This window comes from Berghia stephanieae, chromosome 15, assembly GCF_034508935.2.
Source record: "Berghia stephanieae isolate SIO BIC M18660-M18661 chromosome 15, UCSD_Bste_1.3, whole genome shotgun sequence".
Classification (NCBI taxonomy): Eukaryota; Metazoa; Mollusca; class Gastropoda; order Nudibranchia; family Aeolidiidae; genus Berghia; species Berghia stephanieae.
In genome coordinates this window covers 22,270,139-22,282,638 of record NC_088374.1, presented here as the reverse complement: position 1 = coordinate 22,282,638, position 12,500 = coordinate 22,270,139, and the positions used below count along the sequence as shown (strand labels likewise).

General features: G+C 37.2%; 1 protein-coding gene across 3 annotated transcripts in view; it reads right to left on the bottom strand.

Moving 5' to 3' along the window:
• Positions 1 to 1,889: 1,889 nt before the first annotated feature.
• Positions 1,890 to 12,500, bottom strand: part of LOC144960667 (uncharacterized) — a 41,134-nt gene continuing 30,523 nt past the window's right edge. For all 3 annotated transcript variants that reach the window (XM_078893945.1, XM_078893946.1, XM_078893947.1), the window contains exons 14-18: positions 12,056 to 12,126; positions 10,433 to 10,630; positions 8,554 to 9,419; positions 5,807 to 6,149; positions 1,890 to 2,519 (exon numbers count right to left, since the gene is read on the bottom strand). In XM_078893945.1, the coding sequence (XP_078750071.1) occupies positions 2,235 to 2,519; positions 5,807 to 6,149; positions 8,554 to 9,419; positions 10,433 to 10,630; positions 12,056 to 12,126 (1,763 nt within the window). In that variant the 3' untranslated portion in view covers positions 1,890 to 2,234. The remainder of the gene's footprint in view (positions 2,520 to 5,806; positions 6,150 to 8,553; positions 9,420 to 10,432; positions 10,631 to 12,055; positions 12,127 to 12,500) is intronic.

Genomic DNA, 12,500 nt, shown 5'->3' with positions numbered 1-12,500 from the left:
AAGAAAAATAATTTTTGACCTCCTTTGTTTTTTTTTTTTGTTTTTTTTAACAAAGGATAATAGGAATACCTCATAATATTTCTTGCTATTATGCTTCAGTAAAATCGGGGTTTTCCCCCCGAAACAGAAGGGGTATTGTATGACAATTTCTTAACTCATTTTGAGTTCCAATCAATGGAAATCAAACTAATCTGTTCAATTTTCAATCAAAATGTAAGAGAGAGAGAGAGAGAGAGAGAGAGAGAGAGAGAGAGAGAGAGAGAGAGAGAGAGAGAGAGAGAGAGAGAGAGAGAGAGAGAGAGAGAGAGAGAGAGTTAAATTGCTAAAAATTGAAATTTAACTCATTTCAGGTCATTTTTTGACAACCTGTTTCATTAGTATGATGAATATGAATAGATGATTCAATGACAGCTGACAAGTAGTGACAAGAGTCCGTTATGTGGATGATGATGATGATGATGATGATGAAACAACTGAAGTCTTTGCCAACAAAAATGTAATTATCTATCATTTATATATGGGGCTGGGGGCTAAAAGGTCGTTTTCATAAACATTCGCCACAAATCTAGAGGTACCTAAAGGAGTCAATTAAATGTATAGTGAAATAAAGGGAGTAAAAATGACTCTATAAAAGATACAAAACAAAGTGAACGACGTTTCTCTCTCCCCCCTCGATATTTGTTTTTAAAATATATATATATATATATATATATATATTATAATATATATATATATATATTATATATATATATATATATATCTTGTCAGGACAGGGAAGGGTTCAATAATAAAACTGTCGCTGTCTAATATTCTGTAATAACACCCCCCCCCCCCTTGTCCCCCTATCTTATGCTTGATTTATAGAGTTTTGATCTTACTTTATACTTCATCTCATTGTCCCTTTCTCTCTCTCTCTCTCTCACTCCCTCTCTCTCACCTTTCCTTGCACGCACACGCACACATTTTTTAGCTATAATGTTTTAACTATAATACCAATGTAACATAGCATGTTTCCTTTACTTGTTTACCTGAAGAAGGCCAAAAAGCTGAAACATCAGTTTACTTTGTTATGTATATCTTTTACAAGAGTCATTTTTGTAGTAATTTTTGTTTCTAGTTTTGAAGTATCGGATGTTTCACACATTAACATGGGTGCAAGCAACTGGACCTCAAAAAGCCTGCAAGTCTACTTATGACCAGACATATAATCTGAAAAAGCCTGCAAGATTCACGGACTTACCTCGTCATTTCGGGTCAAATTTAATAATATAACTATCACTTCCGGGTCACAGTAGCATCCTGATTCAAAAGTTTCGCTTAATCATATGGACGTACCCGATCCGATTGTTGGGACCTAAACACTAAAAAAAATAAAAATCAAAAAATCAAAAAAATCAATCAAATCCAAATCGCAAAAAGCCGGCGACGTTTTTTTCGGTAATCCAATCGGCACTCCTGCACCCATGCATTAATTATAGTATTATTACATGTTCCAATGGGGAAGAGTTCTTCTTCTGTGGGGTATTCATGTTGACTTCTGACTGACTAAGTCTGTCATGTTATCGAGTTGTAATAAAGTTGATGGAATTTATCAACAGATCTTAATTCTCATTAATTCAACGTTATAACAATTTCTACTCCCTTTATTTTACTATATATTCGCATTAAAAAAAAATACTCCCATACACAGACAGCCATTTTGAAAAACTAATAACATTTGCTTTCGTCAGTTTCTTTCGGTTGAGTAATGAAATTTAAAAAACAAAGTAGTAGAAAAAGTTTCGAAAAGGTTTTTTTTCTTTAAAGTGTGGACAGATTATTAATTTTGTCTTCACTTTTTGGACACTTTAAAAAGCAACAACTACTATAATTTTGATGTTAAATCACCCTTTTTTTTTAGGGGGGGGGGGCTATATTTCATTATAAATAAAATAAAATAAAATTCATCCCACAGGGGAAATTTGTCTCTAGGGTCTATTCCAAGGGAAGACTGGAATAACCCAGGCGTTCGCCGCTGTGCAGCACCGCAAATTGTGCTAGGGCGAGGTGATTTGCTCAAGGTCACAACAGCACAGCGCTGAGCTACAGTGGTGCCCCATAAAAGGACCTAATTTTGGGAGTATTTTTTTTCTTCTGGAGGCAACTGTTATGAAAATGACCCTTTGGCACGGCTTCATTCATTCGAATTTTAACGTATAATTTATATATAATAAAACAACAGCACAACGCCTCTCTCACACCCCTAACAAATTATGCAACTCGTCGTCGTCGATCACAGGCTCCTCCTCCCTGTCCTTCTCCTCTCCTCGTCCACCAGAGTGGCTCCCCCCGCTCTTGCTACGACTCCTGCCCCGCCTCGGTCCAAACCTCTTGTCTCCGAGCAGCACCGTCGTCGCTTCCGGTTCGTTTTCCCCTCCAATTTCCTGCTCCTCCTCCTCTTCGTCGTCGTCCTCGTCAGATCCAATTCCTTCTTGTTCTCGTCTCATCAACTCTTCGATTCGAGCGTTGAGATCTCGGCGCTGAAATTGAATTTTTAGAAAGAAAAAACAAAAACATATATGAATAAGACGAAAAAGAAACTTCTTTTACTCAGACCTGTCAACTTGAAAATATAAAAATTCGTAATTTTTAGGAGATAAAAAAATTGTAGTTGCTATAATTAACTTTAAGAATCAACAATTTACCTGCGTAAGGAGTAAATAACACTTCAAAATCCTTAAAATTATGTAATTTGGCATCAACTTTCATTTTCAATCAGTGTTAATGATTCAAAGATACTCATGAATTTGAGAATTATATAGTTGTAGTAGTAGTAGTAGTAGTAGTAGTAGTAGTAGTAGTAGTAGTAGTAGAAGAAGTAGTAGTAGTAGTAGTAGTAGTAGTAGTAGTAGTAGTAGTAGTAGTAGTAGTAGTAGTAGTAGTAGTAGTAGTAGTAGTAGTAGTAGTAGTAGTAGCAGCAGCAGTGTAGTATAGTAGTAGTAGTAGTAGTAGTAGTAGTAGTAGTAGTAGTAGTAGTAGTAGTAGTAGTCGTAGTAGTAGCAGTAGTCGTAGCAGTAGTAGTCGTAGTAGTAGTAGTAGTAGTAGTAGTAGTAGTCGTAGTAGCAATTCTTCTTCTTACCATTATTATTACTATTATTATATTATTATATTATTATTATTATATATTATTATCATTATTATTATTATTATTATTATTATTATTATTATTATTATTATATTATTATTATTATTATTATTATTATTATTATTATTATTATTATTATTATTATTATTATTATTATTATTATTATCGTTGTTGTTGTTGGAATAATAATAATAATAATAATAATAATAATAATAATAATTATTATTATTATTATTATTATCGTTGTTGTTGTTGGAATAATAAACTGAGACTTAAAAATTCGTTATCTTCCATACAATTTCGTATTTTCGTAATTGACCATGAGATTTGTCTAAAATTCGTAAAAATACGAAAAATTCGTAAGATTCAGCAGGTATGCTATAATGCCCTGGTAAAAGGAGTCAAACTATTTAAACCATTAGGTCAGAAAAGTGAGTGGCGCTGGCACTTGTGTTGATAATAACAAGAAATTACCTCCCCTGGCCAATATGGTGGGAGGTCAGGAACCCCATCCAGGAACTAAGGTGGAAACTATTCGAATATATTCTGAATTCTACCATCTAAAAAAGAGAGTGGAGCAGGCTAGGCACTTGTGTTGATAACAACAAGAAGTGAAGTGAGTAGAATAGTGCCAGAAGACAATACAGCATCGAGAGCAGAGCTTGTTTTGTTTTGTTTTTAAGGGTTTTACGTCTTTTGCAACACATTAAGGTTATGTCAGCGCCAGTAAAAAGGAAGAAAATTGGATAGTAAAAACATTCTCGATGTACAAATTCAAAGGACTTGACTTGAGGGGGAAAATAAGACAAAGGGGAATGGTACAAATAGGCAGCAGATGTAGATTCCAAGAGCACACAATCAGTGTACTTAGTTTGAGATCACCTTCAAGTATCACTTAGACATGAGCATAGATCCCACAAAGAGGAATACACTCAAATGTTTACAAATAATAAGTTTAAAATTCAAAAAATAAAAAAAAGTACATAACGGATTAACAAGGGAAAAAATTTCATCTTCCAAAACTATAACTATACATTCGACTGTCTCCCTCCCAACCAAGAACTCCGGACTCAGGGTCAGGACAAAACCAAGTAATCTCATTCCAAGACAAAGACAGGAAATATTGGGAAAACAGATATAGGGGAATAAAAGACACAGCAAGTACCTCCCTGCCCACGATGGGAGGTTGGGAACCCCACCCAGGATAGCAGAGCGTCCCTCCCACGGCCAGGTGGAGTTGTTATCATAACAGTAGGGTCAGACATGCCGACAGGAAAAATGGGCAGTATGTGAGAACTTAGAAAGTCTCGATTCCTACCACTGCAAACAATCACGTCGCGTAATCGGAATCTATTGGCCAGAGACAATAGGATTCAATAGTGGTAACGTCACTTCCTTCCTAATGACGCATGGTAACTTAGTAACACTGGCTCTAAACTATCGGAACAATGGCAGAGGCCCGTATGAAATGTTTCTCCGGCGAGCATAAAAGCGTATCCTGAGGGAAAAAAACATAAATTTGATCATGTTTTGACTTTTACACATTCTGGTCACAAGACATATGAAAAGTTCTAGCCAGCTTGAAGAATAAAAAGTAATGATTTTCTTTGTTTAGAACCAAGATGGCCGCTGTTGCCGGGCGGCGTGACATCAGACTACTGAATCCAATTACAAATGCTGATCTCTATGAAAGAACCAGGGTCCAACGCCTGAGCACAACAATAAAAGAATAGCGATGGAGACTATTTGGTCACATCTTACGTCAAAAGATAACATCCCAGCCCAAACTGCAATGACAGAATGTTTCCTTCATGGCAACAAATATGTAGGGAGACCACCAACATTAATAGTATCAACATCCTGAACCAGGATCTCTCTACATGTCAGAAATTTCTGGATTAAGATGAGGCCGAATTAATCCCCGAAGAGCTAAGAGATACTGCAGTGCCCTCCGTACTAAAGTCACAACAAGATCTTGACAGCCTCAAAACTCTGGCCCAGTACCGTGACCAATGGAAACAATTAACAACATGGATGGAGAGAGCAGCTATACTTATAGACCATGACTGAATCACACAATTCTCAGCAAGCATCATTCGGACTGCAAAGCTTACTACTACTACTACTACTACTACGTTAGTAATTCAAAACATTGATGGGTATCCCAAACTACTGCTGTTAACCATTAAAATCAGCAGCCTTTGAAGATTACAACAAAAAAAAATTGGGTCTGCTATCTTTTTTCAGTGCAAAGCGCAATCTATGTAAACAAAGCCTATTGTTTTCTTTCCCTCACCAAGATATATTTTTCTTCACAAAACATCAAAAAATGAAACTTTAAAAATCCATTACTTTTAAAAATTTATTTTCCGAATTTGATAAATAAAGTGTTATTTTCTATGGCTTGGGAAGTCACATGTGGCTCTGTAATTTGTATAGATAGTAATCGCTTGGCTAAGGAGCTCACAACATTGCCATCTGGAAGTAAAATGGACCAACACACAAAACTTTGTGTAATCATGATCGTTTATCGTCAGGTTAATACATTTTAGTGAGAATTACTCATAAAAAAACAATAACAAAGGCCTGAGTGACGTCAACTTCGAACTATCTATAACGCAAATTTTAGTTTTGGGGTACCTAAAAACAATGATCATCATCATCCCCCCCCCCCCCTCTCACCTTGGACTCTAGAACCTCCTCATCATCGTCCTCCGTTACTTCCAGAGCCGGTACAACATCCCCCTCGTCCCCGTCTTCCTCACCACCAACGCTCGGTTTGGCTGCTGCTGCTGCTGTCTCCCTTGAAGCAGCATCTGGAGTGTCAACTGTTTCTGGTATGGCAGAGGTATCCGCCGCGGATGCGGATGGGACCGCTGTTGAAACTGAGTTGGATTTTGCTGTCGATGATGATCCCAATAGTGCCAGAGGAGGAAGAGGTGGAGGAGGTGGTGGTGGTGGTGGCGGGGTCCCAGCTGGGGAGGAGTCGTAGTTGGATGCAAGTCTGTCCAAGGCTGTGATGTAACTGTTGAATGAATTCCCCCAAAAAAGTGATGACTTTTTAAAAATGAATAATAAAAATTAAAAAAAACACATTTTGGAATGTTGTCATTTTCTATCCAGTTTTCGCATCTTAAGAATCTACAATGAAACCAATTAGAATTACTTTGCCTTGGTTACTACAGAACTCTGGACAAAAATGTATTGTAAAAAGTTCAGAAAACTCGTCCTTCAAATATTGGTCCAAGTCCCAAAGAGGAAAATACTAGAACAATACTCTGAGTGTTCATGTGGCTATCTATGTGTGGTCTAGTGGTATGACACTTGCCTCAGGAGGGAAGGTCCAGGGTTCAAGCCCCGCTCTTAGCAACGCATAATTCATTCCTTGGAAAAGGCTCTTTACTTACATTCTTTTCAGGGTGCCCAACTAAATTTCAGAGTCAAATTTACGACCTTGAAACAAAATTTATGACCTAGGAAATTAAAATATTTTCTTCTGAAATCAATGGTTTATGCTCATATTTTTTCTCAGCATCAACTTTCTATAAAAACTCATTTCCAAGAAATTTGATAATTTTTTTACGTGTTATTATCATAATAATTATGTGCTTGTGTGTGTGAGTGTGTGTGTGTGTGTGTGTGTTATTATGGGACAGAGTGTGGAGGGAGGGAGTAAATAATGTTTAGAAATACTTTTTCTTTCTAAAATGTCTGTTTTTGTTTTTAAAGGGTTTATGGCACTTGCAACACCTGCTCTCACTGTACTCAAATGTAAAATGAGTACCTGGCCGTTAACCATGTTGTCCTATTTCAAATTAATTTGTAATTTTGACTAACTGGCGTCATGTCTCATCCTGCATGTTAAGTGTTACTATTGGCAGGGGATCCTAACTGGCGTCATGTCTCATCCTGCATGTTAAGTGTTACTGTTGGCAGGGGATCCTAACTGGCGTCATGTCTCATCCTGCATGTTAAGTATTACTGTTGGCAGGGGATCCTAACTGGCATCATGTCTCATTCTGCATGTTAAGTGTTACTGTTGGCAGGGGATCCTAACTGGCGTCATGTCTCATCCTGCATGTTAAGTGTTACTGTTGGCAGGGGATCCTAGCTGGCGTCATGTCTCATTCTTCATGTTAAGTGTTACTGTTGGCAGGGGATCCTAACTGGCGTCATGTCTCATTCTGCATGTTAAGTGTTACTGTTGGCAGGGGATCCTAACTGGCGTCATGTCTCATTCTGCTTGTTAAATGTTGCTGTTGGCAGGGGATCCTAACTGGCGTCATGTCTCATTCTGCATGTTAAGTGTTACTGTTGGCAGGGGATCCTAACTGGCGTCATGTCTCATTCTGCATGTTAAATGTTGCTGTTGGCAGGGGATCCTAACTGGCGTCATGTCTCATTCTGCATGTTAAGTGTTACTGTTGGCAGGGGATCCTAACTGGCGTCATGTCTCATTCTGCTTGTTAAATGTTGCTGTTGGCAGGGGATCCTAACTGGCGTCATGTCTCATTCTGCATGTTAATTGTTGCTGTTGGCAGGGGACCCCCTTGTACAGCACGTTTATTGGACATTGCTCTACATAAATCCCTGAGTTCCTTTTAAAGCTACATCAAACTTCACCTTATCAGTCCTTGGGAGCCAACAGATGAAAAAACAAAACAAAAAATCAAAAACAAACTTGAATTTTTATATCGAGGCGCACTATTCATTAAATCCCCCCCTTCCATTTTTTTTCTTCTTACCATTATCATCATATTTGAAAATCAAAATTTTAGGGACAATGGCTGAATGATGGAAAGGAAGATTGATTTGTTTTCAAGGGTTTTACGGCGCTTGCAACACATTTAGGTTATATCAGCGCCAGTAAAAAGGAAGAAAATCAGATAGTAAAAAGTTCTAGAATTACTGTTAAAGCAGCCAAGAGAAAGTAAGACAAAGGGGAACTGGGAACAAATAGGGATCAGATGTAGATTCCCAAGAGCATACCACCAATGTACTTAGTTTGAGATCACCTGTAAGTCTCATCCGGACACAAGCACAAAATCCAACAAAGAGGAATACACTCAAATGCTTACATTATACATTCAAAATAACAAATATAATAATAATATATAACAGAGAGCTGATTTACAAGGAAAAAAAATCATCTCCCAAAACAATAATAACTATGCATTTGACTGTTTCCCTCCCAGTCAGGACCCCGGCCAGGGCCAGGACAAAACCAAGTAATCTCATTCCAAGACAAAGACAGAAAGCATGTTGGAAAACAGACATAGGGGGAGAGAAGACGCAGTATGGACCCCCCTGCCCGCTATGGGAGGTCAGGATCCCCACCCAGGGTATGCATTATAATGATACATGATATAAGATACTGCTGATTACAGAACAAGACAAATTTTTTTTGGGAAAAATTTCATCTCACTCACCTAACAGCACTGGTCACCAGTTCAGACAGGGAGCCATTGACCACGTGACTCAGCGATGGCACAGTCTTGCCTTCTTCCTTTTGATCACCCTCACCCTCCTCCTTCTTATTGCTGTTGTCATCCTCCTCTTCCTCTTCCTCACTCATGTTGGGAGGCATGGGCAAGCTGAGAGGCCTCTGAATAGTTTGATGGTGCGGCTGGTGGTTGGATTTGGCATCCAACGCGGCTGTTGTTATTGTTGACGTTGATGTTGGCTGTGATGATGATAATGACGAAGCAGGCTGCGGCGATGATGATGTATTATTATTGTCTGTGGCTGTAGCTGCAATGGCAGCAGGAACTATTGATGATAAAGATGATGATGATGATGATGATGTTGTGGTAGTTATGGCGTCCGTATTTAAATTAGCATTTGAAGAGATAATAACGTTTGATGATGATGATGAGGTTGATTGTGATGATGATGATGATGAAGGTGTTTCTAATGATAATTGAACAGATGATGATGGTGATGGTGATGATAATGTTGGTGGTAATGACAATGATGAGACAGATTTGAGATCAGATACAGTTTGTGATGGAGGGTTTGAACAGTCACCGACTGGATTGATTGACTCGGAGGAAGAATTTGCATTATTGGTTGCGGAGGTGGAGGTGGAGGTGGTGGAGGTCGTTTCGGTGCCCACGTTTGAGGTGACTGTGGTGGTAGCTGTCGGGGCTGTGTCTGAGGAGGGAGCCGATGATGATGATGATGATGATGGGGTGGTGTTGGATGTGGAATCTGGTTTCTGTGCCTGGGATGATGACGACGATGAGACTAGTTCATTCTCCTTGTTCTCTCTGAGCTTTGATTTGGACTCTGGCAACTGTAAATAAATAAAAATAAAAAAAGAGAGAGAAAATTTTTTAAAAATTTGATTGTATAATATTGCATGGATATAACGGGACTCTGCTACAACAGGGATTATTTTTGCCATTCTCAAGTTCATTCTCCTTGTTCTCTCTGAGTTTTGATTTGGACTCTGGCAACTGTAAAAAGATAAGTAAATAAATAAAAAGAGAGAGAGAGAAAATGTTAAAAAGTTTGATTGTATAATGTAATGAACAAAAAATGAAAATAACAACTTTGAAAAAGAACACAATACCAACAATGAACCATTTCGGGCTAAAAAACCCTTTTCAGCCAACACAGTATAGCTCGCATACAACGGCCTTGGTTGCAACGAGAGGAGAGCTCGGCAACAACAACGGGAAATTCAAAAAATTCCCGTTCTGCGGCCTATATAATTCATATAAATCGTGCATGGCTGTCGCGAGGAAATATTTCTGGTTACACGGCTGGCTACAACGGGGGTGTGAGTTGCAAGTTAAGAACCCAGTTGAGAAAAACTACGAATGCAAGAAGAAAAAAAGGAAGGCACACATGACACACATAACTTATAGGGAACGGAGATGGTGTGGGAGTTGGTGAATTTGTAGCCATCGTTAACATAATATAATATAGCCTGACACAAGAACCCTCTAGGACTGGCAGTTTGACGTCATTTTTTAGGTTTGTGTAGCGTCTAGTGAGTTGTCGTTAGTAGAGCTCAAGGAAACAAGTTATTTCATTGGTTGAACTATTGAATACAACTCACGATTTGTTTTCTTTTGTGGCCAAAGACTGCGGGACAGCAGGACAGTCCTCCGAAATGCAGGACTATCCGCGGGACACTTGGCAGCCCTACGGGATTGATCCCGGTAATTTTGCGGGTTAAGTGAGTGCTCTATCAACTTAGTTATCAAGACCCCTCCCCCCCCCCCTCCTCCCCCATTGTGAATGATAACAATATAGGAAGGGGTAATTATATCTTCAAAGCATCATAAAATAAAGCAGTACCTTCCCAGAATCCTCTGCCAGGAAATACGACTTGAAACGGTTGTAGATGAGCTCGGCCTTGTTCTGGACGGCGCTGCTGCCGGTGAAGCGTCGACACTTCTTGATGGTGACCATGATGGAGGGATTCTTACGCAGCAGGACGGGTGTGATGGGGATGGTGGCCAGGTCTTCTAGAATAGCCACGCATTTGTCCGTGTCCTATGGAAAATGATGAAAAAGAGTCATTGACTTCTTGTGGATTTTTTTAAAAAAAGGATCCACTGAACAAAAAATATTAATAACAAGAACAATAACAATATTATTAATAATGTTGATGATAACAATAACAACAACAACAACAATAATAATAATAATAATAATAAAATCAATAATAATAACAATAATAATAATAATAATAATAATAATAATAATATAATAATAATAATAATAATAATAATATAATAATAATAATAATAATAATAATAATAATACTAATAATAATTTTAAAAATTTTTTTAAAAAATAAATAAATAAATAATAATAATAATAATAATAATAATAATAATAATAATAATAATAATAATAATAATAATAATAATAATAATAATAATACTAATAATAATTTTTAAAATTTTTTTTAAAAAATAAATAAATAAATAATAATAATATAATAATAATAATAATAATAATAATAATAATAATAATAATAATAATATAATAATAATAATAATAATAATAATAATAATAACAACAATAATAATAATGCATAGCGGCCAACTGTTCAAAAAGCTAAAATGGGACACATTAACCCACAATAACGTTGTGAGCCAAAACAGCAATATGTTTGGACTATTATATAATATAATCTAGATATAGATAGTTCGAAGATGACGTCACTCAGGTCTTTGTTATTGTTTTTGCCACCCGAGTTTATGAGTAACGCTCACTGAACTGCATTAATCCGACTATAAACGTTCATGGATACACACAGTTTTGTGTGTTGGTGCGTTATACTCCCGGATGGCAATGTTGTGAGCTTCTTTGTCAAGTGCATACATCTATACAAACAGATCCAGGTAGCTTTTTGTCACAATCTCAATGCCAGAATTACACCTGTGTGTTTTGTGGTAAAATCTTTCTTCAAACAAGAAGACAAGAAGAAAAAAAAAAAAAAAAAGGCACTCACTATCAAATTATCTTCATTGCGATATTTTGAGAGAGGAACTCCTTTCTCGATCGTAAATCCATTCAACGTTGAATAATAGAAAAAAAAGCAAGTCTTAACTCACTCAATCCTAGAGATTTTTGCTACTTTTCAAAATTGGAAACAAAAAATGTAATAAATATGAACATGTACATAGATAGTTTTATTCAACAATCATTAACATGTAAAATCTAAAAACATTAGCTTCGATACTACGCCTATAATTTGTCTCAGAAAAATGTAATAAATAGGCATGGGGTAAAAGTAACCCGGGTAAACTACGGATATAGTCAGTGTTAGGGTTGAGTGAGTTAATATTGAAATTTCATACAAACTAGACCACGGGATCCAAACAGTGTCAGGTAAAATATCCCAATGACAATTCAAAACCTAGATATCATTGAAATAAAACCCCCCAAAAAAACCCCGAACAAACTTACCAAATGGTCGACACTTAAAGCCTTTTTGATCTCAAAGTCCATCTGCACCAGGGTGTTCTCTGTACGGTTAACTGGAAAATTGACAAGAGGACAATGGACGACGTTAAAGAGGATCATTGTCTAGTCTTTGTTAATTTATTTATATATATATATATTTTAACAATAGAAAAAAAAAAACAAACCCAAAAAAAACAAAAACTTGAGCATTTCCATAGCGCAACATTGAGGGACAGCGTGGCTCAACGATACAGTCTTTGCTTTGTACCCGAAAGGTACCGAGTTCGACTTCGATCACCTGCCGCTGCACTTTGTGGCCTTGAGCAAGTCACCTCGTCCTAACTCAATTAGCAACGCTGCACTGCGACTGACGCCTGGGTTATTCCAGTCTTCCCTTGGAATAGACCCTAGGGACAAATTTCCCCTATGGGCTGAATAAAGGGAATTT